Raw genomic sequence first — 27460 nt, 5'->3', positions numbered from 1 at the left:
CATGCGTGAAGCATGTTCCATTCAAGAGAGCCACCATCATAGGGATGATGCTGCCTCCCACAGGCATTGAGAAACTACAGAAGCGTGAAGCTCCTAACATGCGTGAAGCATGTTCCATTCAAGAGAGCCACCATCTTAGAGATGATGCTGCCTCCCACAGGCACTGAGAAACTACAGAAGCGTGAAGCATGTTCCATTCAAGAGAGCCACCATCTTAGAGATGATGCTGCCTCCCACAGGCATTGAGAAACTACAGAAGCGTGAAGCTCCTAACATGCGTGAAGCATGTTCCATTCAAGACAGCCACCATCTTAGAGATGATGCTGCCTCCCACAGGCATTGAGAAACTACAGAAGCGTGAAGCTCCTAACATGCGTGAAGCATGTTCCATTCAGGACAGGGAACAACTGTCAATGGAGCCCCTGGTTTGGCTTCTGTCGTGCATTGTTGCTTCTTTTCGTTCTTTCTTCAGATTCTTTTAGTTCTTTCTTGAAATCTAGAGGAAAGGAAGAAAGATTTTGGAGTGGGAATAATCACATCTTTGTTTTGTAAATTTAGCAGGTTGCTAATGATAATTTCTTTATTCAGCCTGTTTCTATACCACCCCAAACACATGTCCCATGGGAGATTTACAAGAAAACAGCACAAATTAAATGCAAAGTTAAATGTTCTTATCAGATTTTGCTGATAATGTTCACTCCCCCCCCCCCTTTTATGTTATCCTGTGACAATCCAGGGCAAATAAATTTGGAGCAAACAGTTTGGATACACAGTCTTCTAATGAAGAGCTCCATCATAGAATGCAATGGCACAGCCAGGGTTCCCCCACCCTGTGAGATCATCTTGTAGTACACCTTGAGAGTTCCCTATTGTTGGTCCCTCCCATCCTTCTCTTTCAGTCTTACCTGCCACAGAGGCCACTTCGGAGGAGAAAACGTTTCCACATCCACGTTCAGGCATGGAGGTCCTTGAAGAAGGTGCGCCAATTCTGTTTCTTCTTGCCAAACCATTCTTCAGAGGGCAGAATGGAACATGCATGAAGCATGTCCCATTCAAGACAGCCACCATCTTAGGGATGATGCTGCCTCCCACAGCCATTGGGAAAATATAGAAGCCTGAAGCTCCTAACATGCATGAAGCATGTTGCATTCAGGACAGGGAACATCTGTCAATGGAGCCCCTGGTTTGGCTTCTGTCGTGCATTGTTGCTTCCTTTCGTTCTTTCTTCAGATTCTTTTAGTTCTTTCTTGAAATCTGGAGGAAAGGAAGAAAGATTTTGGAGTGGGAATAATCACATCTTTGTTTTGTAAATTTAGCAGGTTGCTAATGATAATTTCTTTATTCAGCCTGTTTCTATACCACCCCAAACACATGTCCCATGGGAGATTTACAAGAAAACAGCACAAATTAAATGCAAAGTTAAATGTTCTTATCAGATTTTGCTGATAATGTTCACTCCCCCCACCTTTTTATGTTATCCTGTGACAATCCAGGGCAAATAAATTTGGAGCAAACAGTTTGGATACACAGTCTTCTAATGAAGAGCTCCATCATAGAATGCAATGGCACAGCCAGGGTTCCTCCCCCCTGTGAGATCATCTTGTAGTACACCTTGAGAGTTCCCTATTGTTGGTCCCTCCCATCCTTCTCTTTCAGTCTTACCTGCCACAGAGGCCACTTTGGAGGAGAAAAAGTTTCCACATCCAGGTTCAGGCATGGAGGTCCTTGAAGAAGGTGCACCAATTCTGTTTCTTCTTCTCAAAGCATTCTTCAGAGGGCAGAATTGAACATGCATGAAACATGTTGCATACAATAAAGCCACCATCATAGGGATGATGCTGCCTCCCACAGGCATTGAGAAACTACAGAAGCGTGAAGCTCCTAACATGCGTGAAGCATGTTCCATTCAAGAGAGCCACCATCATAGGGATGATGCTGCCTCCCACAGGCATTGAGAAACTACAGAAGCGTGAAGCTCCTAACATGCGTGAAGCATGTTCCATTCAAGAGAGCCACGATCATAGGGATGATGCTGCCTCCCACAGGCATTGAGAAACTACAGAAGCGTGAAGCTCCTAACATGCTTGAAGCATGTTCCATTCAAGAGAGCCACCATCTTAGAGATGCTGCTGCCTCCCACAGGCATTGAGAAACTACAGAAGCGTGAAGCTCCTAACATGCGTGAAGCCTGTTCCATTCAAGAGAGCCACCATCTTAGAGATGCTGCTGCCTCCCACAGGCATTGAGAAACTACAGAAGCGTGAAGCTCCTAACATGCGTGAAGCATGTTCCATTCAAGACAGCCACCATCTTAGAGATGATGCTGCCTCCCACAGGCATTGAGAAACTACAGAAGCGTGAAGCTCCTAACATGCGTGAAGCATGTTCCATTCAGGACAGGGAACATCTGTCAATGGAGCCCCTGGTTTGGCTTCTGTCGTGCATTGTTGCTTCCTTTCGTTCTTTCTTCAGATTCTTTTAGTTCTTTCTTGAAATCTGGAGGAAAGGAAGAAAGATTTTGGATTGGGAATAATCACATCTTTGTTTTGTAAATTTAGCAGGTTGCTAATGATAATTTCTTTATTCAGCCTGTTTCTATACCTCCCCAAACACATGTCCCATGGGAGATTTACAAGAAAACAGCACAAATTAAATGCAAAGTTAAATGTTCTTATCAGATTTTGCTGATAATGTTCACTCCCCCCCCCATTTTTATGTTATCCTGTGACAATCCAGGCCAAATAAATTTGGAGCAAACAGTTTGGATACACAGTCTTCTAATGAAGAGCTCCATCATAGAATGCAATGGCACAGCCAGGATTCCCCCACCCTGTGAGATCATCTTGTAGTACACCTTGAGAGTTCCCTATTGTTGGTCCCTCCCATCCTTCTCTTTCAGTCTTACCTGCCACAGAGGCCACTTTGGAGGAGAAAACGTTTCCACATCCACGTTCAGGCATGGAGGTCCTTGAAGAAGGTGCGCCAATTCTGTTTCTTCTTGCCAAACCATTCTTCAGAGGGCAGAATGGAACATGCATGAAGCATGTCCCATTCAAGACAGCCACCATCTTAGGGATGATGCTGCCTCCCACAGCCATTGGGAAAATATAGAAGCCTGAAGCTCCTAACATGCATGAAGCATGTTGCATTCAGGACAGGGAACATCTGTCAATGGAGCCCCTGGTTTGGCTTCTGTCGTGCATTGTTGCTTCCTTTCGTTCTTTCTTCAGATTCTTTTAGTTCTTTCTTGAAATCTGGAGGAAAGGAAGAAAGATTTTGGAGTGGGAATAATCACATCTTTGTTTTGTAAATTTAGCAGGTTGCTAATGATAATTTCTTTATTCAGCCTGTTTCTATACCACCCCAAACACATGTCCCATGGGAGATTTACAAGAAAACAGCACAAATTAAATGCAAAGTTAAATGTTCTTATCAGATTTTGCTGATAATGTTCACTCCCCCCACCTTTTTATGTTATCCTGTGACAATCCAGGGCAAATAAATTTGGAGCAAACAGTTTGGATACACAGTCTTCTAATGAAGAGCTCCATCATAGAATGCAATGGCACAGCCAGGGTTCCCCCACCCTGTGAGATCATCTTGTAGTACACCTTGAGAGTTCCCTATTGTTGGTCCCTCCCATCCTTCTCTTTCAGTCTTACCTGCCACAGAGGCCACTTCGGAGGAGAACACGTTTCCACATCCACGTTCAGGCATGGAGGTCCTTGAAGAAGGTGCGCCAATTCTGTTTCTTCTTCTCAAAGCATTCTTCAGAGGGCAGAATTGAACATGCGTGAAGCATGTTTCATTCAAGAGAGCCACCATCATAGGGATGATGCTGCCTCCCACAGGCATTGAGAAACTACAGAAGTGTGAAGCTCCTAACATGCGTGAAGCATGTTCCATTCAAGAGAGCCACCATCTTAGAGATGATGCTGCCTCCCACAGGCATTGAGAAACTACAGAAGCGTGAAGCTCCTAACATGCGTGAAGCATGTTCCATTCCGGACAGCCACCATCTTAGAGATGATGCTGCCTCCCACAGGCATTGAGAAACTACAGAAGCGTGAAGCATGTTCCATTCAAGAGAGCCACCATCTTAGAGGTGATGCTGCCTCCCACAGGCATTGATGAACTACAGAAGCATGAAGCTCCTAACCATGCATGAAGCATGTTCCATTCCGGACAGCCACCATCTTAGAGACGATGCTGCCTCCCACAGGCATTGAGAAACTACAGAAGCGTGAAGCATGTTCCATTCAAGAGAGCCACCATCTTAGAGGTGATGCTGCCTCCCACAGGCATTGATGAACTACAGAAGCATGAAGCTCCTAACCATGCATGAAGCATGTTCCATTCCGGACAGCCACCATCTTAGAGACGATGCTGCCTCCCACAGGCATTGAGAAACTACAGAAGCGTGAAGCTCCTAACATGCATGAAGCATGTTCCATTCAGGACAGGGACCATCTGAGAGATGGATGCTGCCTGACAGAGCAAGTGGGCGAAAAAGAACCTTGGGCTTCCTTTGAGAATAATTCACAGCGTGTTGTGATTCTTGAGTTATGCATCCCCTGGTTTGGCTTCTGTCATTCATCGTTGCTTCCATTCCTTCGTTCTTGAGACTCCTTTAATTCTTTCTTGAAATCTGGAAGTAAGGAAGAAAGATTTTGATATGGAAATGATCACATCTTTATCTTCTAACTTTACCAGGTTGCCAAAAATTATTTCTTTATTCAGCCTATTGCTATACTGCCCCAAACTTATGTCCCAGGAAGATTAACAATAAAATATCACAATTTTTTTTAAAATTGTTAAATCTATATGGTTAGATTTCATTAAAACAATGTCAAGACGGTTCACACAAAAGTTAAACAAAACTACAAAAATTACACAATTAAAATATCAGCTAGAATTAAAAAATGCAGAACTGATTAGAAGATTTAAAAATAAGCGCAATATAACCATACAAGCTACAAAGCAGTAGCAATAGGAACAGTCATATGAAAGCCTAGTCAAAACGTCAAGATTTCACATGCTTTCTAAAAACTTCAGTGGAGACTGAGAAGCAGATGGCTACTGCTCTGGAGAGCATTCCAGAGTCTGGGGGCAACAACTGAGAAGACCCTCTCCCGCATGACCGACAGCCAAGCCTCCCTCATTGTCAACTCCTGGAGTAGAGCCCCCTCCCCTCCACAGATGACCCCGTCAAGCATACAGCAACCTCTGGAAACAGGCAGTCCCTCAGGTATCCAGGGCCCAAATCAAATGCAAAGCTAAATGTTACATATAAGATTTTGTGGATAGTCTTCACAGGTGTGTGCGTGGTTTTTTCTCCCCATTTGTGATAATCCAAGGCTAATAAATCTTGAGCAAATATTTCAGTTATACATTCTTCAGTCCTCTGATGAAGAGCTTCATCATAGAATGCACTGGCATAGCCAGGGATTCCCCCCCCCCACCTTTCCTGTGAGATCATCCCCTAAACCCTGAGAGTTGTCTTTTTGTTGGTCCTGTCCCTGTCTTTCAGCCCTACCTGCCACGGAGGCCACTTGGGAGGAGAAAACGTTCTAACATCAACATCCAGGCATGGAGGTCTTCGAGAAAGGTGTGCCAATTCTGTTTCTTCTTGCCAAACCATTCTTCAGAGGGCAAAATGGAACATGCATGAAGCATGTTCCATTCAAGACACCCAAGGATGGTGCTGCCTCCCGCAGCCATTGAGAAAATACAGAAGCATGAAGCTCCTAACATGCATGAAGCATGTTCCTTTCAAGAAAAGCCACCATCTTAGGCATGATGGTGTCTCCCACGGCCACTGAGAAAATACAGAAGCCTGAAGCTCCTCTAACACGCATGAAGCATGTTGCATTCAGGACAGGGACCATTTGAGAGATTATGATGCCTGACAAAGCTGGCAGGAGAATAAAGAAGGCTTGGGCTTCTTTTGGAAATAATTCACAGTGTGTTGTGATTGAGTTATGCAGCCCCTGGTTTGGCATCTGTCGTGCGTCGTTGCTTCCTTTAATTCATTCTTAAGACTCCTTTAGTTCTTTCTTGAAATCTGGAGGAAAGGAAAAAATATTTTGGTGTGTGAATGATCAGATCTTTGTCTTTTAATTTTAGCAGGTTACTAAGGATTATTTTTTTATTCAGCCTATTTCTATACTACTCCAAACTCAGGTCCTAGGAGATTTACAATAAAACATCACAGATCAGATGCAAAGTTAAATGTTACAGATTACATATAAGATTTTGTAGGAAATGGACTATAGTTTGTTTTCCATTTGTATATTCATTGTAAACCACCCAGAGTTTGGGGCAGTATAGAAATATTACAAATAAATTAACCTGTGAGAATCAATGGCAAATTTTGAGCAAACATTTTGGTTTTACGTTCTTCAATCCTCTGACGAAGAGCTTCATCATAGAACACAATCACAAAGCTAAGGACTCCCCTTGCCCGGTCATTAGATCATCCCCTACACCCTGAGAGTTGTCTTTTTGTTGGTCCTGTCCCTGTCTTTCAGCCTTACCTGCCACAGAGGCCACTTGGCAGGAGAAAATGTTCCAACATCAATGTTCAGGCATGGAGGTCCTTGAAGAAGGTGCGCCAGTTCTGTTTCTTCCTTGGAGTCAGAATGGAACACTCATGAAGAGTGTTCCATTCAAGCTAGCCACCCTTTTAGAGATTATGCTGCCAGAAGCCTGAGGCTTCTAACACACATGAAGCATGTCCCAATCCATTCAGCCACTATCTTAGAAATTATGCTGCCCCAAAAAGCTCTTGGGGGGGATAAAGAAGCCTGAAGCTTCTACTGACAGTTCCTAGAACAACAGAGTTTTCCAATATTAGAGCCAGCCCATCTGTATTTATACAGCCCCTGACCTCATAGTTTTCTGCCACAGCCCTGGTGCCATTGTGCTCAGAAGTCCTGCCCTACGCTGTGCATATTTATAACATTTGTATGCAGAGAGAAAGAACGCTTTAATATTGGGCAGATTTTTGCTGTAATGCAGAAGGCTGTGGCGCCCCAGCCTTCTGAGGACAGGATGAATCTGCTGCGCTTTGCCCTCGGCAGACAAAATGCTGTAAATGTGGGCAGTGAGGTGGCAGGGCTTTTGTTCACGCCAGCACGGCTGCAGCATCCTCAGAGTTGGTTTGGCAGGATGAAGCCAAAGCAGGGAGATGAATCCCCCCCTTAGAAACTCTATGTTCTCCTCAGAAACCCCTTTTTGGCAAGATGTAGCCCAAGTAGAGAAATTAACTCCCCACTTAGAAACTAGTTTCCTCTCAACCTTTTTTTTTTTTTTTACAGGTTGAAATCGAAGCAGAGATGAATGCCTCCCTTATAGACCCTGTTCCCCCTCAGGCTCAGACACTTCTTAGGTGAGACAGAGGTAAAGGCCAAGTTGGCAGGCTTGAAACCCCCACTCCTGCCATTCTCCCAGAAACTATTCTTTTAAAAAGCCTTGTCCTGGCAGCATAGCATTTCTCAAGCGGCTTCCTCCTTTTCCTGTGGAAAAGGGACTTGTCCTGAGGCTGGGCCTGTAGCCCTTGACTGTCTGAGAGACAGCCTTTCCTCAGAAAATCTTTTGTGAGGTAGTGGCCAAGGCTGGGCACATAGCCCTTTTTTGCACTGTCTTGGAGATTGCCTTTTCCTCAGATAATTTTTTTTAACAAAAGAGAAGGAAAGTCACCTGAGAGACTCCCCCCTCCCTTTCTTTCTTTGGCAAAATGAAGCTAAAGCAGAGAGGTGAACTCCCCATTGAGAAACTGTTTCCCTCAGAGACTTTACTTTGGCTTCATCTGCCAAAAAATAAAAGAGATACACTCCACACTTTGAATCCCCCTTTCCCCTTAGAAAGGGCTTTCCCCTCCTTTTTTTGGCAAGCTGAAGCCAAAGCAGAAAGAGGTGAGCTTCCCACTGAGTAACTCTTGTCTCCCCTCAGATATATAATATATAATTTGGCAGGGAGTTTCCCCTCAGAGACGTTTATTCCTCTTTGTTGGCAAGGGGAAGCCTAAGCAGCTTCTCACTGAGAAACTCTTGTTTCCCCTCAGAGACTTTAAATATAACATTTTCTAAACAGGTTTCCACGGCAAGAGGGTCCTGTCGCCCCTCACAGCAGTGTCTCTCTCCTCTCTGAGAGGCTCGTCTTTTGAGCCAGTTTTCCCTCAGCTTTTTTCAGTGGCGAGGTGGCCGTGGGGCTGGAAGCCCCCCAGCTCCTGCCAGTGCCTCAGAGGCTGTTATTTAAAGAGCAAGCCCCATGGTGGCTGGCCGCAAGTGTAGCGACCTCCTTGCCCCCTCGGTCGCCGCCTCAGAAATTATGTTTCCTATCCTAGTTCAAAAAAGGCGCTTCGCTTCAGCTGCGGGAGGCGGAGCCAGCTGTCAAACGCCCAGCCAATCAGCCCTGCCACCGCTCATCCAGCCAGCCAATCAGGGAAGCGGGCTGGCCTACCGGGAGAGGGCGGGGGCAGGAGGAGGAACGCGGGAAGCCCGCCCAAATCCCAGAGCCAGCTTTTCGCCTTGGTGTCGCCGGCCCTACAGGCTGCGCATGCTCAGTGCCCTGCCCTGAAGCCTCGGTGGGGTTCCCGATCGCCCGGGCGACCAAGCACCCGAACGCATGCCCAGTGGCTGGCCCTGAAGCCTGCTTTGGGTTTTTGATCGCCGAGCAGCACTCCAGTATCTTGCAAAGAGAAGCCCGTAATGGGCCTGGCAGTGTGTGTGGCAGAGAGGAAGGAAGATCAGTGTTTTGCACACCGTTTTGAGCTTAATGCATTAAAGGGGCATACACACTTAAACCATAAGTGTTGGATTGATGGCAGATGTTGAGGGGTGTGTGGGGTGAGACACACCACAAACCTATTGCTGCAACTGACAGCGGTGTCCCCAAGAGGGCAGTAACCAGGATACTGAGGATCCCTAGACCGACACCCATTTTGGGTGCATCCATTTTGGAGCAGCAAGTTAATGCCAACAGATCAGAGAGTTCAAGGTGTGCAGACTCAAACATATTACAGGCTAACCCACACGTTTTGAGTGTTGCTATCCCAAGCAGAGAAAACCACCAACTGTCTTAGAGGAGACCTGCCCTTTGTTTGCTATGCAAAGGCAAAAAAAGGTTACGTGGGAGAAGAGATGAGTGCAGAGACTCCTACACCAAAAAGGAGTCTCTGAAAAGACACCAACAGCAAGGTGGGTGGACATGCTTACGACAGCAGTGAATGCCCCACTGAGACCCCTTAAAGACCAAGTTGATCATCCTGGAGAGAATCTAACTGTGTGGTCGCTAAGAGTCCACACCGACTTGATGGCACTTGATCAATCAAAAGGCAGAGAGCTGGTCTTGGGGTAGTAGGGTCTGCCCTGGTTGCATATGAATGGGAGACTACGTAGAAGATATTCCCCTTAGGGGATGAGAAGAACGTCTAGGCTCCAAGATTCCTCCCTGGCAGCATCTCCAAAATAGGGCTGAGAGAGACTCCTGCCTGCAACCTTGGAGAAGCCGCTGCCAGTCTGTGAAGACAATACTGAGCAAGATAGACCAAGGGTCTGACTCAGTATATGGCAGCTCCCTATGTTCCTAAGAGTAGGTTGCATGAACTCGCAATGCTTGTGGGTTTGGTGTGTGTTTTCCTGGGAGGTGGGGGTGCAAAGACAAACAGCAATGGGCCATAACGCTGCTGAGAGGGAGAGCTGGTCTTCTGGAAGTGAGCATGAATTAACCCCTTTGCTAAGCAGGGCCTGGTTTGCAATGGAATGGGAGCACAACATGTGAGCACTGAGATATTCCCCGTAGGGGATGGGATCCTAACTCAGTGGAACAGCAGCTAAGGCCCCAGGTTCAACCCCTGGCAGCATCCACACACAGGGCTGGGAGGGATTCCTGCCTGAAACCCGGGTGAAGCCACTGCAGTCAGTGTTGACAATACTGAACTAGATGGACCAAGGGTCCGACTAATATATAAGACGGCTTCCTATGTTCCCAAAAGATATTTGAATTAATTGCAGGGCTGTGCAGAATATTTGCCGATTTGGGCCCAAAAGGTGTGCTTTTGGGGATGAAGCCATAGTTCAGTGGCAGAGGACTTGCTTTTCCTTGGCAGGATCTCCAGGTACACCTGGGAAAAACCCTTTCCTGCATCCTTGACAAAGGTTTCTGCTGCCAGTCAGTGTTGACAATTCTGAGTTAGGTGGGCCAAGGGACTGTCTCAGTATAAGCCAGCTTCCTATGAGTTCCAGGACAAGGAGCCCTCTCCCATCTGTTCTCACTCCAAAATGCCCCCAAAGCCACCAAGCGTCCTGAGGTTCCTCACATCCCCTTGCAAAATCTTTGTTTGAAAATGTGGGCTGGAAACACACTGGATTCACGGTGGTTATCAAGGTTTTATTGTGCAATTCTACAACTCCATCAACTTGCTTCTTAGATAATCCCAATCTGAAATAGACAAAGGAGAACTGGAGTTAGCTGATCCACAACCCTCCAAGATCCAACTCTACAAAGTACACACACAATTCCTTGGATAGAGCTTGTGTTCCTTGGAATACAGCAGAACAGCCTAACAAGAAGCCTACGGACATTTTTATATATAATTTTATTTATTTAAAATTTAATAGATTTCCTATTAAAGGAAGTCCTGAAACACAGGAACCATCCAAGCATTAAGATCTTCTTCACAGGCCCTTCTCTGGGTACACCTAAAAAAAAGCTAAAGGAGGCAACCTGCAGGATCTGGGTGCTGCCCCAATCCCGAAAGCTGCTTGTGACCAGGGCCACTCACCTGGGCCTAACCAGTCTGGCTTTCGGTGCCTGCTATGACCTTTAAAAAAAAAAAAAAAGCCCAGGCCTTAATATATTTTCTCTCTCACCTTTTGCCTGAAGAACAGGCACCCAAGGCCTGACAATAAAAGGCAAAAATGTAAACTTTTTTTTTTTAAGCAACAGTGATTTATAAAAAGAAGGTTTAGGACAGAAGATATTCACTTCCCAGGCCTCAGTAAGAGGGATTTCCAGATGTTGTTCACTACAACTCCCAGCATCCCCAACTGCAGTGGCCTTTGGGAGTTTGAGTTGTAGTCAACAACATCTGGGAATCCCTCTTAGAGGGAACTCTGCTCAGAGGTTCCTTCTGCTTTTTAGTATTGCTGTTTTAAGGTCTGTTGCTCATTTTGTTTGGGTTTGTATCAATCGGGTGTGTGCGTTTTTTTAAGTACCCTTTTAAACTCTACTTTAAAAGAGATTCCCACTGTGTGCTACACAGGCACCCGGCTGACAACTTTGTGCTTCATGAAGGCAGGACAGGATGCCTCTGTCTCCACCATCACCTCTTCCAATTTGCACCCGAGAAGAACTAGGCCCCATCAACCATGCCACCTCAGGCAAGCACCAAATGCCATTTCAGCCCTAAGAATGCAGAAAAGCCAAAGCCAAGAAGAAAGGATCCAGGGGGAAAATCTCACCTTGTTTGCTACGTCGAGAGCATCGTAATCTGGAGCAAGACGAACGTAGGCCTTTTTCTCACCATCAGGCCTAGAATGGGACATGGGAAATTAATTATCAAGAAAACCAATATTCCCACCCTTAGAGATCCCAGGGAAAAACCTCCCAGGAAATGTGGAAAGCATTTGCCACCCCTCACTCTTAATACAGAAAAAATGCATATTTGGGGGAAATGTTTTAAAGTATGATATAATCTTGTATTTTACTTATCACAGAATCTATACTTCCAGTGTGCGCTACTTTTTGTTTGCCAGTTGGAAATCTTAGGCACCATAAGATGCAGCAACACCATCCCTTAGCACTGGATACTGATGATTTATTGTTTGAATAAATTCTACACATGGGCTTCTGGGGCCACCTAATGGCACAGAGGGGAAGCAACCTGCCTAGAGAGCAGGAGGCTGTTGGTTCGAATCCCCACGGGTCTGTTTCCCAGAATATAGGAAGGTGCTGAAAGGCATCATCTCATACTCCGTGGGAGAAGGCAATGGTAAATCACTCCTGTATTCTACCAAGAAAACCACTCTCTGCTTGCCAGGAGTTGACACCGACTTGACGGCACAATCTTGCCTTTCCTGTGGTTGCCAGGAGTTGACACCAATTCGACAGCACAACCTTTACGGGCTTCTAGAGGTTGGACTTTGCAAAGTCTTGTGCAAGACGGCAACTCCAGAAACCCGTGTGTTTTCCCAGCGGTGCCCTGATCTTGCCATCATCTCTATACCACCCAACCACCCTCACACCAGTGCTGGGTGGCAAATTAAAGCCCTATCACCACCAGGGCACAACCTAGGGCACTTGCCTCATGGTCTATTGCCTCCTATTGTGATGGGGCAGGCAATCCCAACACTGGAATTCTGACTTATCCAAATTGCACAGGCCTAATAGATACTATAGAATATCTGCCAACCATCACAAGTATCCCCAAAACATTCCCAAGTATAAGATACAGCATGGTGAAGTGACTGGGACCAGGGAGACCCGAATTCAAATCCCCGTTCAGCCACGAACCTCACTGGGTGACTCTGGGCCAGTCACTCCTCTCAGCCTAACCTACCTCACAGGATTGTTGTGGGGATAAACATTATCATGTACACCACTCTGGACTCCTCAGAGGAAGAGCAGAATAGAAATGTAAACAAACAAATCCCAAACTACTTTCATCCACTAAGTCAACCAAGTGAGTTCAGCTTCCGTGAAGGGGTTTGACACATAAGCAATGACAGATTTCAGTTTTACCCAAATTTATCTTCCCCCCACCCCACCCGCCAACTTCTTTTCAATGTTTTCAGAAATGTTATACCTAACGGCGCAGCGGGAACCGACTTGGCTAGCAAGCCAGAGGTTGCCAGTTCAAATCCCCGCTGGTATGTTTTTCGGACTATGGGAAACACCTGTATCAGGCAGCAGCGACATAGGAAGATGCTGAAAGGCATTAACTCATACTGTGAGGGAGATGGCAAGGGTAAACCCCTCCTGTATTCTACAAAAAAACCCACAGGGCTCTGTGGCCACCAGGAGTCGACACTGACTCAACAGCACAATTCACCTTTAGCTTACACCCCTGCCCAGCGCTGGAGGAATCTTTGTGCATCAGTGGTTCCTTTGAAAGCATCAGTGGGCTCAGTTGAAACGTGTTTCCATCATCTGCACAGAGAAACCCCACCCACTGCAACCAGAATCACCTCTCTCTGCTCTCTCCACCACTTACCGAATCAGCGTGTTGACCTTGGCCACATCAATGTCATACAGCTTCTTGACGGCCTGCTTGATCTGGTGCTTGTTGGCTTTCACATCCACAATAAAGACCAGGGTATTGTTGTCCTCGATCTTCTTCATGGCTGACTCTGTGGTCAGCGGGAACTTAATGATGGCATAATGGTCTAGCCTGGGAAGCAGAGCCGAGGAAAGGATGTTGGTTACTCAGGCCGGGTCAAGGGCCAGCACCATCCTCTCCTGTATGTGCTTTTGCCCAAAGACCCAGGTGCATCAGTCACTACTAGGCTGTAATCAGATGGAGTCAGGCTTTGGTCGCTAGAGAATCATCATGTGCACCTTTGACCCTGGCAAAAGTGGACACCTGAGCAGGGTTCCCTCTAAGGCATGTGCTTGCAGAGTTTTTTATGTCCACTTAGTTAATTTGCTGCCCCACTTTTCTGGAACTCCCTTCCCCTTCAGATTAGTTTAGCCCCTTCCTTACTGATTTTTAAATCTCTATTGAAGACTTTTCTTTTTCGCCAGGCTTTTGCCCTGTAGTTTTCCTATTTGGTTTTTTTCTTTTTTGTTAGTGACTTTAGTTTTTAATTTAGAATGTAATTTTAATGTTGTCTTGCTTTGCATGTTTTTGTACACTGCCCAGAGTCTTCGGAGTGGGCGGTATATTAAATGTTTCAAATGAATGAATGCATGAATTTTTGACACCGCTCCGGTTGAATCAGGAAGGCCCCACTCTGAATACGCTGCCTCAATACTGCCCCCCCGGGGGCGGGGGGACTCATTCCACACACAGACAAAATTGCATGGTCCCCCTGCCCCCACTGGGAAGGGATTATGGGACACCCTTGAATAGTGCAGGGGAAACACAGCAGCAAAGTTTAGACGGCTATCACACTCCTAAACTACATGTGACCCCCTCCAAGGGTTCCCCTCCGGTCACTAGAGGGATAGAGAATGCTAAGCTAGGCAGATCATATTCTTCCCGACCCAACATGGCAGGTCTTAGGCCAACTTACTTGTTCCTCCTTGGCGCACTCTTCCGGGGATATTTGGGCTGCCTTCGTAACCGCAGGGTTTTAGGCCTCCGGAAGGTGGGGGATGTCCGGATCTTCTTCTTCTTGTGACTATGGACGCCTTTCAAGACTGCCTTTTTAGCCTTAAGAGCTTTGGATTTTGCCTCTGTCTTAGCCGGGACAGCTGCAAGGAGAAAGCAGAGCTGAAAAAGTATCCAAGCTGACATTGCATAGTGCATTAGGATGGGGCTGGGGCCATAGCTCAGTGGCAGAGTACATGTACTCACGCAAAAGGTCCCACTTTCACTCCCTGGCAGCATCTCCAGGTGTGGCTGGGAAAGAGCCCTGCCTGAAGTCCTAGAAAGCCACTGACAGTCAATGCAGACAGCACTGAACTAGATGGGCCAAAGGCTCAGTATAAGGTGCCTTCACTGATGTGCATGCAACCTCAATTGAGATGTCAGCAGATAGGAAACTGCCTTATACCGAGTCAGACCACTGGTCTGTCCAGCTCAGGACTGTCTACACTGAGCGGCAGCAGCTCTCCCAGCCCTATTTGGAGATGCCAGGGAGTAAACCTGGGACCTTGAGCATGCAAATGCTCTTCCACTGAATTACGGCTCCATCTCCAAAGGAGAATATCTTACAGCATTGACATGTATTATTCATTTATTTATTACATTTCTAGACCACCCCATCCAAAGGCTCTGGGCAGTGCACAACAAATTTAAAATACAAAAACACCATTTAAAAACACACTGCTTAAAACAATATAACTTTAAAAAAACAATTCAGAGCCATTTAAAACCAATTAAAAGACTTAAAAACAACCAATGTCACCCATCTAAATGCAAACTAAGGCAGACCCTGCTTAGACCATTTTTGCTCACTATCACAAGACCAGTTTGTGATAGTGATAGATCCTTGCCCCATGCATTCAGTGGGGGAACCCAGTGTAGCTAGTCTTGGGGTCACAAGCATGAATTGTCCCCTTAGCTAAGCAGGGGTTATGGCCTGGTTGCATATGAATGGGAGACTTGATGTGTGAGCGCTGTAAGACATTCCCCTTAAGGGATGGAGCCGATCTGGGAAGAGCAACTAGGCTCCAAATAGTGTTCCCTCTAACAGGGATTCCCAGATGTTGTTGACTACAACTCCCAGAATCCCCAGCTGCAATGGCCTTTGCTTGAGGATTATGGGAGTTGTAGTCACCTTAAGTGGCGCAGTGGGGAAATTATTATTATTTTTACATTTATATCCCACTCTTCCTCCAAGGAGCCCAGAGCGGTGTACTACATACTTGAGTTTTTCTTTCACAACAACCCTGTGATGTAGGTTAGGCTGAGAGAGCGAAGTGACTGGCCCAGAGTCACCCAGCTAGTTCCAGAGATTTTATATAGGGAAGTATATAAATAAAATAAATGGATGTCAACCTGCACTTTAGGGCTTGCAATATGACCTAAGCTCTACCAAGGGAACAAAAGTATATTTACAGTTTTTGCATCAACAGCGTCTAAGCCCATGTTGACTAACTCACACTGCAAAGAAAGCTGTTCAATGTAATGCCACCCCCCAGGGAAAAAAAATTCCAGTCCTTGCTTCAAAAAATAAATTGGCACAACTTATGACAGGAGACCACAGAGTTTCTAAACACCAAACAGCACAACAACAAATATTTATATACTACTTCTGAACAAAAGCTTTCAAAGTGGTTTGCATAGAAAAATAAATGAAATGACCCCCCACCCCATCCCAAAAGAGTTCACCCCAAAAGCCAGGCGCTACCTCCTCCCCTACTCGAGGCACCTTGACCTTCCAAGAAACGGACACCTTTTCCCACGGGAGGGGATGACTTGCAAACCCTCACCATCCTATCCTCAAATCTTTCCCCCTTATGGGGGGGGGGTGGTGCCATTCAACCCACTTCCCAAGTATGGGGGGAGGAGAGGATCAAAGCAGGTCTCTCCCAGGAATGTAAAGCACCCCATCCCATTACCAAACAGCCCCCAAATCCTTCCTCCCAACTTCAACCCCTCATTAACAGAAAGGCACTTAACCCTCTTCCGACGGGAGGGGGGGGGAGGCTGCCAGGAGGCCATGCCTTCCACAGCAAGGAACACAGGAAGCTGCCATATACCGAGTCAGACCCTTGGTCCATCTAGCTCAGCATTTTCTACCCAGACTGGCAGCAGCTTCTCCCAGGTTGCAGGCAGGAGTCTCTCTCAGCCCGATCTTGGAGATGCTGCCAGGGAAAGAACTTGGGACCTTCTGCATGCAAGCAGGTAGGGGCTCCACCACTGAGCTGCAGCCCCCTCCCCTCAGGGGACGGCCTTCCAGGGCTCACCTGCGGAGTCTCCCATCCAAATGCAAACCTGGGCAGACCCTGCTTAGCCAAAGGGGGGCATTCGTGCTGGCGACCACCAGACCAGCTCTCCCCCACCCTCCCACGTTAATACCGCCCCTTATGGGGGGGAAAGGGACCATCTGGACCAACCCCAAGCTTGCCTCCCTCAACCCCCGAAGACCAAGGCCGCGCTGGGAGGAGAAGAGGAGCGTCTCCCCCACCACGAGCCCCCCAGCCGCCCGCGAGCCTCACCCTCCTTCTTCACTTTGGGCGCCATCTTGGAAGGGAGAAGAACTGAAAAGGGCGGCCACGTGGCCTCTCTTAGGCTTATAGCTCCAAGTCTCGCGAGACCCAGAGTCCAAGTAGCGCCCAGTCTCGCGAGGCTCTGAGCCGGAAGAGGAGGAGCTCGGCCTACCTTCCACCCCGCCCTTTCCAAACCAGCCCCGGCTTTCGAGACGGGAGCGTGCGCGGAACGAGATGTGGGCACTTTAAACGCACTCCCCCTCGAACGTCAGAAGAGCATGCGCAGAAATAGGGCTGTGACTCCTAGATTAACGTACGTATATAATATATTGTTGTTTTTATTAATTTTTTAATAAAATTAATATTGTATTATGACAAACAGAATTTGTCAAGCTCTTTTTCCTAGTGTTTCACATGACACACTGTCTCATTAATCCCTACCAACAGCCCTCCGAGGCAGGCCAGTGTGGCCTTTTGCTCTGTTTGTTAAGTAGGAATGATGAGCTAGCAACAAACACAGACACAGCTTTGCAAATGTACAGGTGCTTTTGTGACAACACGGCCGCAATTAATCGGCTAGTTTCTATTCTTTGCTGGTGTTGCCGCAACAGACGAATGTGGTTACTGCTTCAGAAGAAGCGATACAGTTCTACAGAGGAGAACATTGGAAGCTGCTTCTTTCTACTGAGTCAGAGATCGGTGTTCCATCAAGCTCAATACTATCTACTCTGACTAGCAGCTGCTCTCCGGGGTCTCAGGCAGGGGTCTTTCCCAGCCCTACCTGGAGACGCTGCCTAGGACTGACCTTGGGACCTTCTGCCTGCAAAGCAGAGCGTCTACTGCTGAGCTACAGGTCTGGTGCCGAATTACCACGGCCAGGACACCAGGGCAGCTGGGCCAATGGGCGTAGTGGATGGCCTGGTCTGAGCGCCACAGAAGCTAGCTTTGTAGGGGAGAGAAACAGACAGATGCCCCATTTAATAGGATTTGCTGGCCTCACTCCTGCAAATCCTTCCAGGCCGTCGGTTCGATTGAGCCATCTCCAGGAGTGCACAGAAGGTTTCCAGAGCAACAAGGACAACCGCTTGCCCCAAGGAGCTTACAATCTGCTGAATGTCACCAAAGCGGGAGAAGGGAGCAAACAACAGACAGAGGGTGACTATATATAAACGAGGGTGGGTGGCAGGGAGAGAAGGTGGCAGGGATACTGCCCTGAGCTACTTGGAGGAAGGCCACGGCAGACAGGTCATCAACCAGCACGGAAGATGGCTGATTCGCCTTTGATTGAGGCGGTTTTTGAGCTCTGGATTCGAACCCACAGCCCGCTGGCCCAGCTCCAGCAGTCCAGCTGCCACTCCACAGCAAGAACCTACCAACCCAACACCAAGACCTGTCTAGCCCGGCATCCTGTTTCCAGCAGCAAGGAAGCCCCCAAGTAGAGCAGGCCCTCCCAGCTTCTGCTCCCTGAAACCTGGTACTCAGAGGTATATATGGAGGCCCCTCCACAGACACATCACATGGACAACGGCCATAGATGGGCCTCTCCCTCCTCGATTAATTTGCCCAATCCCCTTTCAAAACTAAACCAACCACCATCACTGTGCCTTTTCAGACATCCTGTTGTTCTTGCATTCAGGTGTCTGTACACTCGTACACATGAAGGACTGCGCCTGCGTTCATTTTAGATCTGAATCTGGGTATAGGCTCCCTGAAATGCAGGAAGCAGGAATACCTGCGTTACGCATAACATGTAAATAACTGTACCTGCATACAATCTATACTTAGGTACACTGTACACAAGAGTGCTGAACATCACGTGTGCCTAGCGCTCACATTGTGGCAGCAAATCCCCCTAGTTAATCCTGTGCCGTGTGGAGATGGACTTTTTGTGTGTGTGTCTAGAATTACCTGCCCATCCGTTTCAGTGGGTGATCCAGATTTCTAGAATTATGAGAAGCCAGCCCTATTCAGACATGATGTTGTGCGTGTGTAGTCTGTACACTTGTACATGTGTTTGTGTGAATGACTGTTACCTGCATTCATATTAGAAGTGAACCTGGATATAGGCGCTTCTAGCTACAGACAAGAAGTGTACCCCAAGTAACCTGGGCATCACTGCACCTGTGTACTGAATTTGTACTTGGCTACACTATACACTAATCTTTGAGTGTTCAACTTAATATCAGAATAATCGCCTTGACGGGCGGGGGAGTTCTCTTTCTCTCCTTTCTCCACACTAGGCATGCTTTGATAAATTTCTGCCCTGTTTTCCACCCCACCCCGCGGCGACTAAAAACTAAAGAAGTTTCCAAACTCGAAAGCGCCAGACGCGGCAGCCTCTCCTCTGGGGAAAAGCGGGCTGCATTCTGCAGAGCGAGAGGGCGCCTGGGCACGTGCAGAGCACATCTTCCCCAGCAACTTTGCGTCTGAGCCCGCCCGTGCACTAACTACTTCGACTTTGCCCAGGGATGCTGCTGGAGCCGCCTTCTCCTCCTGGTCTTCTTGGTGCGCCTCTGCCCGCCCCCCGGAGCCTCAGCCAGGCTCTGAGTCACTAATTGGGAGCAGATGCCGCCGGGTGGGACGGCTCATCCGCTTCGCCTCGGCGCTGGTGGCGCGTTTGGAGAAGGTAAGGGGGCCCCCCGGAAGCCGCGCGCGGCAGGACGGGCGGGATTCAGCGCTGCCGTCGGGAATCCCGGGCTGCATTGCATTCCACGTCTGTGCGCGCGCCGCCACGGGGGCGAGGGTGCCCCTGAGAGCGTGCAGAGCGCCGCTCCTCACCCAGCCAGCCAGCCTCCCAGGTTTGCAGAGGGGCTCAAGTCCCGGCAGCCGCTCTTGGCCACGGGAGTGGCTGGGTGGGGGCCGTGCCTGCTTCCTGCCCTCGCCCCATCTGGGCTGCGGAGCCTTTCCCCCCTCGCCTCCTTCTCCTCCTCCCCCGCCGGCGCGCATCCCCTGGAATTTCCGGGGATCGGGTTACCCGGCCCTCCTCCTCCTCCTCCTCCAAACGAAAAAGGCCAGCTAGCGGGACCAGACGCGACGGGGCAGGGTGGAGAGCGCGCGTAGCCGCCGCCGCCGCCGCCTCCTCCGGCATCAATTCCGCAGGTTGGACGGTGAGTGCCCCGCTTCTTCTCCCGGGTCTCCGGGGGCTCCCCCTTCTCCAGGGCTCAGGCCGGGGCTGCCAGGAGGACGTGCCTTCCATCCCCACCGCTGAGACCTGTTGGAGAGGGGGCAGCAGGCGCTGGGAACTGCCAGCCACCACCGACGGAAGGAAAGATAGGGGCGCTGCTCAGGGTTGTCTGCACAGACTGGCAGCAGCTCCCGGGGGGGGGGGTTCAGATGGTCTCTCCCAGCCCTCCCTGGAGATACTGCCAGGGATTGAACCTGGGGCCTGCTGTATGCCAAGCAGAGGCTCAACCCTTGAGCGAAGAAGGCCCCGTCCTCAAAACGGCGGTCTGCTTTACATAGGTTCTGTAAGGAGCTGCCTGATATCAAGGCAGACCCCTTGGTCCATTTAGCCCAGGACTGGCTACACTGACTGGCAGCAGCCCTCCAATGTTCCACACAGGGGTCTCTCCACGCCATGGCTGCCACCAGGGACTGAACTTGTGGGCTTCTGTGATGATGCTCTACCACTGAGCTGCAGCTTAGACATGGATCTAACTTCGACGGAGTCAGATTTCGGTCCATCTAGCTCAGCATTGTCCGCACTGACTGGCAGCGGTTTCTCCGAGATTGCAGGCAGGAGCCTCTCCCAGCCCTACCTGGAGATGCTGCCAGGGAGGGAACCTGGGGCCTTCTGCATGCTCATCAGATGCTCTGCCCCAATACTCAAAATGGTCATCTGCTTTCCAGTAGGAAGCTGCCGTCTACTGAGTCAGCCCCTTGGTCCATCTAGGTCAGTATTGTCTACTCAGACTGGCAGCGGCTTCTCCAAGTTGCTCCTCAACTTTCCCTCGGCCTGCACCCCTGCCTTTCTCTGTCCCTAGGTACACATTGCATACCTGCCCGCTGCAGGTGACAGGTGTGCCTCCGAGACGTTTCTCTTGTGATCTGCCCGCTCGAAACAAAATGGCCGCTTGGCGGATCAGGACCGGAACTCGCATGTCCACACTCTGAGATGGCTCGGACTTTGTCTGAAAGAAGTGGAACGTGGCTTCCGTTCGTTCTGCTTAGGACGACCTTTTTTTCGTTTCCAGGTGTGGCTGTCCAGGACCACTGCAACGGAGTCCCAATGATGAGCGTACTGGCTCCCGTCAGGAAGGACCGGGTCATTGCCAACCTTCCACAAGTAAGGGGGCTAGGAGTCCTTGGAACTGTGACAGAACCTGGGGAGCGGCAGACAGTACTTATGGGGCTCAGCAGGGAGGGACCAAGGATATCTTCCTGCCCTGCTGGTGCCCCAATAAACCCGCCGCCTGAGGCAGCGGCCCCACCTTGCCTCAGGAAAGGACCGCCCCATGGGGATAAGAACTCACATGCTAGCACCAAGCCGCTGTGTGGGCTCAGGATGGGGAACGCCTGACAGCCGGGCCCCACAGGTGGATGCTTGTGGCCCAAGGCACTGTCTTTGTGCCCCTGGCTGTTCTTGGTTTTGCCCCCCTCCACTGGGAGAGGAGACCAGGGCTGGCCCAGCCCCTGTGGCCGCTAAGCACAGAAGCCAGCTTTGGGCCGGCTCCGACGTAGAGCTTCCTGGGTGGTCCCATCTGAGCTCCCGGCCCACCAGTCTCTCTCAGCAGCTGGGGCAGGAGCGGTCCAGGCAGGAGTCTCTCTCCCAGCCCGACCTGGAGATGCTGCCAGGGATTGAACCTGGGGCCTTCTGCGTGCAAGGGAGAGACCTTCTGGGGGTGTGGGATGCAGGGAACAACTTCCCCTGTGCTCTGAGGTGCCTGCTTTCTGCTTTCCTTGCAGTGCTTCACCAAAGCGGCGGCCCTCCATGCCAGAAGCCATTTCCACTCCAAAGTGGTGGGTCTGTGCCAGGCGCAGCGCACAGGCACGGTGGGGTAAGTCACGCCATTTCGCCGGGGAGGACGGTTGCGCCCAAGAAACCCCTTGGCATCATCCCCCTACTGCCGGCCACTCCGACGTGACCCCAGGCAGCCGGACTGGCGTCTGTCAGGGGAGCTGCCCCACGAGCCTCCTGCTTCAGCGGTGTGCCCCCCACCCCAGCACCCCTCGCCTGGCGGCAGGGGCGGCATGCGTGCGCAGCGGCCCTTGGCGTGGTCAGCCGCCATGCGTGGCTGCCACGCGAGAGGTACATCTCGGTCCGTGCACATCCCTAGCAGCCTCTCTCACACACACACACCCCGTTCCATTTTGCAGGCACAGATGCCCTTACCGGGAAGGAGTTGGAGGAAGAGCTAACTCCTTCTGTTTCTCTTCAGCAGGTTTAAGATTTCCAAGATCATTGTGGTGGGGGACCTGTCCGTGGGGAAGACCTGCCTGATCAACCGGTAACTACTGTGGGGGGGATTCTGGGAGGCTCTGGGTCCTTGGAGAGGGCAGAAAGGTACCCAAAGGGGAGCTAGACATGCCATCGTGTGTGGGGAGGAGGAGATTCCCGTTGCCCCGAATCACAAGGGAAATGGGAGAGCGGGGCTGGGGCCTGGTCTGGCCGCTTCATTTCCAGGCTCTTGCAAAAGATGCTCTTTAGCAAGCCTCTCCTGGGCTTTGATTGCATGGTTCAGAATGTCGATTGGGCATACAGACCGGCAATTCATCCATCAAATACTAAAACCAGAACAGCTGACCACTTTAAAACGTAATAATAATAATAACAACCCGAGAATCCCTTTTTTTAAATGAACAGCAAATCTCTCCAGCCAGGAGAACTGGAAACTAGGCTTGTTTACAGTACACGACACTAGGTAGTGTTGAAGGAATGCCCAGCCAGGGTGTGTGCACTCCCATAAGAACATACTATGCTGCCGTATACTGAGTCAGACCATTGGTCCATTGAGCTCAGTATTGTCTTCACAGACTGGCAGCAGCTTCTCCCAGGTTGCAGGCAGGAATCTCTCTCAGCCTTATCTTGGAGATGCTGCCAGGGAGGGAACTTGGGACCTTCTGCCTTCACACATGCAGATGCTCTTCCCAGACTGGCAACTCTATCCCCTAAGGGGAATATCTTACAGTGCTCCCACATGGAGTCTCCCCTTCAAATGCAACCAGGGCGGGCCCTGCTTAGCCAAGGGAACCATTCACGCTTGCTACCACCAGACCAGCTCTCCTCCCATACAGGAACAGCTCTCTACCTCGACCTTTGCAAACATCTGACCGCTGACCAGGAGTGTGGCTGTCCTGCTCTCATACCCTGGCTGGGTGCGCTTCTGACTCTGGTTGGGGTTGTGTGAATGAGCCTACTGGATTCCTAGCATTAGCAGCAGCCAGACTCTGATCTCTCTCTCCCCCTCTCACTCCCTCCCTCTCTCTCTCCCCCACTCTCCCCGCTTCAACCAGGTTTTGCAAAGATACCTTTGACAAGAACTACAAGGCCACCATCGGCGTAGACTTTGAGATGGAGCGCTTTGAGGTGCTGGGGGTCCCATTCAGCCTGCAGCTGTGAGTACCCAGGTTCCTACCCACCGTTGGCACCCTTCCTTTCCTGGCTGGGGGTGGTGGGGGGACTTCCTGGCACTGTGCCCCTCCTCGGTAATACCTGCTAGGAGGAGAGGATCCTGACCTGCTGTGGCACCTTCAATCTTTTGCAGGTGGGACACAGCCGGCCAGGAGCGGTTCAAGTGCATTGCATCCACTTACTACCGCGGAGCACAAGGTGAGGGGGCCAGAAGGTCCTCGGGGGGGTGGCGTGGGGCATGCAGGCAGTGGCCACAGGGACGGGGGCTGCATTTCTCACCTCTTGGACTGTGGATGTGCCATGCAGTGGGCTAACAGAACAAGTATGTTCACAACATGCTGATCTGGGAATAATTCTTGTGGACTAGCACCTTTTGTAGCCTGCAAAGCTGCATTCATATCAGCTACATTTAGAAGCAACAGACAGAATGGCACAAACGTGTTGTTCAGTGATGGGACTCATAGACAACTCTGTCCATGGGATTATGCGAGCTCTCTCGTGCGCTCAGGGTTTCTGATGGACACGTCATCCTGTGTGTGTTAAATCAGGGATTCTCAACGTTGGGTCCCCAGATGTTATTGGACTTCAACTCCCATAATCCCCAGGCCCAGTGGCTTTGGGTTGGGGACTATGGAAGTCCAATAACATCTGGAGACCCAACGTTGAGAATCCCTGTGTTAAACCATTCCAATGAAATTATTTTCCATCCCATTTCCCACCGTGGGCCACAAAATAACAGGGGGTGGAAGGCAAGGGGCATGGCAGAGGATCTGCTTTCCATGCTGATGGTCCCAGCTTCTATTTCTGGCAGCATCTCCCAAAAGTGTGGCAATTCTGGGAAAGCTTCTTGCCTGGATCCTTGGAGAACTGCTGCCAGTCAGAGTAGACAGTCCAGAGCTCGGTGGACCAAGGGTCTGACTCAGCATAAGGCAACTTCCTGTGAATTCTTTGTGTGTTTCATAGCTCTCCTCTCGTTTTCTCCCAACAGCTATCATTATTGTCTTTGATGTGAACGACGTGGCATCTCTTGACCACACGAGGTGTGTAACCCGGGACTTGTGTGACTCTAATGTGAAATGGTGCCTTTCTTATATTCTTTACCAATAGTTGCTTACCTCCTCCTCCTTTTTTTTTTTTAACAGAATAAATGCAGATTTTAACAGGGAAGTGGAGAATCCCAGCTTCAAGTGCTTTTCAGCTTAGTTGGATTTTAAAGCTCGTAAAAACCCAACCCTATTGTTTTCTCTAGGTTTGATCTTCCTTAGTTGTGTTTCATTCCCAAATGTGGATGCATCTTACTCAACAGTGAATTGGGGTTTTAGTGCAAGCATCCATTGCTGCCTCTTTTAAATTCACACTAGCAGATGGGAAATCTCACAATTTTTTGGAAAGGAAATCCAAGTTAGGAAGCTTCTGCCCCTGAATTCTTCTTCCCTTGCTTTGACTTTCAGCTCTTTTAAAGCACTCTGCAGATTGAAACTGCTGTTGCAATGTTCGGGTCTGCCACCTTTCTCCTCTTTGAGGTTAGGGTTTTGTCACTGTTAAATGATTTTTACAGGTTTGAAACTTTTGGTAAGCCTTTATAACTTTTTAAGATCCTTCTTTTATGTGCTGCCTTGAGTACCTGTTCAGACAGGCAGTGCATACATCATATAGAAACGTGTATTAATAGTCCCCCTTCCCTCCCTCCTCTCTTCCCCTCTCAGGCAGTGGCTGGCAGACGCCCTAAAGGAGAATGATCCATCCAGCGTTCTGCTCTTCCTCGTGGGCACAAAGAAGGATCTCAGTGTGAGTGGGGGGGCAAGGGGACAGGCGTGGAGGAAGAGTGGTTAGATATTCCCCTGCCCCAGCGGACTACAGGACCTCTGCCCAATTACAGGGTTCCCATTATAGAATGAAAAAGTACAAGGCATTTTCCTGGGGTGGCGAAAGGTCGCCCTCCTGTGGGCACTTTTTGCACTGCAGCGGGCTGAGGGTTGGCTGGATGAATGGCAAAGGCCGATCGTACTGCGCTAGACTCAGTAGACAGCAGCTGCCTGTGTTCCTCCCCCACAGTCACCTGCGCGGTACCACCACATGGAAAAAGACGCCCTCAAGGTGGCCGAAGAGATGCAGGCCGAATACTGGACTGTCTCGTCACTCACAGGTAAATCTTCTCACCGCCCGTCCCGAGCATGGATGAAGCAGAGCCCCTCTGTGGCTAGCGAGAGGGAGGTCAGGGTGAGCCCAGTTGGAGAGGACCGGGGCTGTCTGGTAATAAGCAGCCGCCGCCGCATATTTCCTTTTGGGGAACACAGCCCCCTGCAGCCTGTTCATCAGCCTTCGCCACCCCAAACCCGTCTGGCTTCCTCCTCGATCCCCAAATGGGTGTCTCCACCTAGAATGGCTGCCCTGGGGAGCCACTCTAGGAACCGGCATCCAGGGAACATAGGAAGCTGCCTCGTGCCCATTATTGGCCCGCCTCATGGGTTTCCAGCTTGTTCGTGGCCCTTGGGCCCCTACTGGCCTCCCTCTCCTCCTCCTTCCTTCCTTCCTTCCCAACAGGTGAGAATGTCAGAGAGTTCTTCTTCCGGGTGGCGGCCCTGACCTTCGAGGGCAGCGTGATGGCGGAGCTGGAGAGGACCAACGCCCGCAGGATCGGGGACATTGTGCGTGAGTATCCGTGCTGCCTGAGAGCAGCCAGCACCATAGCTATGGCACGGGGTCCTCGCGTGGGGCAGCGAGGGGCTTTCACCAGCCCCCTCCGGCGCACCCCACCCCAGAAATAATGCTGCTTTCGTCACTGGACATGCTCTCTTTGGACCTCACAGGCAGGGGCTGCCTGTTGCCCATGCCAAGTCGAATCCAGAACATAGAATGCCGCCTTACTCTAAGCCGGACCATTGGTCTAACTAGCTAATACTGGCAGCGGCTCTTCAAGGGTTCAGGCAGGAGCCTCTCCCAGCGCGAACTGGAGTTGCTGCCAGGGACTGAACCCGAGAGCTTCTGCAGGCAAGGCAGATGCTCTGCCGGCCCCATCGCCAATTTCTCCATATGCTTCCAATCCTCTCTTCATAAGGACTAGAAACTTGGGTGTGTGTTTTTAAGCAGAAGGCGGAAATCCTCAGGAAGCTGGACTCTGGACTCGCTGTGTGCTCTTGCCAGAGTGCCTCATGCACATGGCCTGCTTACAAGGGGAGGGACGTCGGGTTTGACTGACAGGGGCCGTCTCAGCACTGGGTGTGGCGTGCTGCCAAGCTCTTGATCTTTTTCAGGGATCACCAGCGAGGAGCGGGATTTGTACCTGACCGAGAAGCGACGGCGGGCCAAATGCTGCCAGTGACGGGACCCGCCTGGATGGGAGCTTGGCTCCTTCAGCTGCTCACACCTTTGCACTGAACTCGTTTCTATACCAAAGGAAAACCACCCAGCCCCACGGCTCTGCAGACGGAAGCTGGCAGCCTCCTGCTGGCATCTGTCTTGCCTCAGAGCAGCGGGCCCCACAAGGGTCAGCTTGGACCTGCTTCTGCGCTCCCCTCGTGGACTGCTTTGCCGCTCCTGTGGGCGACCTCACTTCCTGTCCCGGTACGAGCCAGCCCGTGCCCCACCGTTCCAGTCTTCTAGCTGGCCCGGCCCAGCCTGTGACTCAAAGGTCCCATTCCACGGGGCGCAAAGACCAGAAGCCTCCCACGGGCCAGCAGCCAGCTCTCGACAACTGAGGGCCAGTGCTAAAACGGGCCAGGGCCACCCGTGAGGTGGCTGCCTCATGCCAAGCAGGCTCAGTCATAATAAAGCTGCTGTTCTGCGTAGTCTTGACGTGTGCATGATCGGGCCGGGAAAGGCAAAGCCCAGCAGCCGGGGTGGACCGGCTCAGGGGAGCTTTGGGTCGCAGTCATGCCCGGGGCTGAGTAGACGACGGGCAAAGAGTGGCAACCTGCATGAAGGCCTTAGACGGAGCCAAGCATCGGGCCATCCATCCCAGCTTTGTCTACGAGCAGCAGTTCTCCAGGGGGTGTTTCCCATCACCTGTCCACAGGGGCGGCTTGATCATGCGGCAAGGTGAGACAGTCACCTCAGGGGGCAGAACTG

General features: G+C 50.2%; 2 protein-coding genes, 1 long non-coding RNA gene and 2 other non-coding genes across 10 annotated transcripts; 1 reads left to right on the top strand and 4 right to left on the bottom strand.

The window, feature by feature from the left end:
- Window positions 1–2: 2 nt before the first annotated feature.
- LOC128335834 (uncharacterized) lies at window positions 3–8328 on the bottom strand. Its single transcript, XR_008311729.1, has 7 exons — window positions 6537–8328; window positions 5537–6064; window positions 3663–4648; window positions 2906–3254; window positions 1663–2496; window positions 906–1254; window positions 3–496 (listed from the first exon to the last, which is right to left on the bottom strand). It is a non-coding gene; the product is annotated as an uncharacterized LOC128335834 (long non-coding RNA).
- A 2043-nt stretch (window positions 8329–10371) lies between these two features.
- RPL23A (ribosomal protein L23a) lies at window positions 10372–16984 on the bottom strand. The gene is made up of 5 exons (XM_053275405.1): window positions 16831–16984; window positions 14238–14418; window positions 13217–13393; window positions 11466–11535; window positions 10372–10443 (listed from the first exon to the last, which is right to left on the bottom strand). Exons 1-5 carry the CDS (start codon window positions 16853–16855, stop codon window positions 10429–10431), a joined length of 468 nt encoding a protein of 155 aa, XP_053131380.1. The 5' UTR covers window positions 16856–16984; the 3' UTR covers window positions 10372–10428.
- On the bottom strand, window positions 13094–13158 carry LOC128336264 (small nucleolar RNA SNORD42). The gene has a single exon (XR_008311876.1). It is a non-coding gene; the product is annotated as a small nucleolar RNA SNORD42 (small nucleolar RNA).
- On the bottom strand, window positions 13489–13561 carry LOC128336266 (small nucleolar RNA Z17). The gene has a single exon (XR_008311878.1). It is a non-coding gene; the product is annotated as a small nucleolar RNA Z17 (small nucleolar RNA).
- Window positions 16985–17024: 40 nt separating the features above from the next.
- RAB34 (RAB34, member RAS oncogene family) lies at window positions 17025–27180 on the top strand. 6 transcript variants are annotated; one of them, XM_053275398.1, is made up of 12 exons: window positions 17025–17134; window positions 17840–17976; window positions 21015–21106; window positions 21727–21818; window positions 22203–22268; window positions 23275–23376; window positions 23526–23590; window positions 24381–24432; window positions 25099–25180; window positions 25448–25538; window positions 25937–26044; window positions 26647–27180. In XM_053275398.1, the coding sequence occupies exons 1-12, from the start codon at window positions 17100–17102 to the stop codon at window positions 26712–26714; spliced, it is 990 nt and encodes a 329-aa protein (XP_053131373.1). In that variant the 5' UTR covers window positions 17025–17099; the 3' UTR covers window positions 26715–27180. The 6 variants fall into 6 exon arrangements, with proteins under 6 accessions (XP_053131373.1, XP_053131372.1, XP_053131370.1 ...); XM_053275397.1 differs by having other exon boundaries at window positions 22200–22268; XM_053275395.1 differs by lacking the exon at window positions 26647–27180 and having other exon boundaries at window positions 22200–22268; window positions 25937–26388.
- Window positions 27181–27460: the final 280 nt, after the last annotated feature.

The sequence above is a fragment of the Hemicordylus capensis genome, chromosome 12, assembly GCF_027244095.1.
Source record: "Hemicordylus capensis ecotype Gifberg chromosome 12, rHemCap1.1.pri, whole genome shotgun sequence".
Taxonomy (NCBI): domain Eukaryota; kingdom Metazoa; phylum Chordata; class Lepidosauria; order Squamata; family Cordylidae; genus Hemicordylus; species Hemicordylus capensis.
The sequence above is the reverse complement of the archived record's forward strand: the minus strand, read 5'-3'. Positions and strand labels throughout refer to the sequence as shown.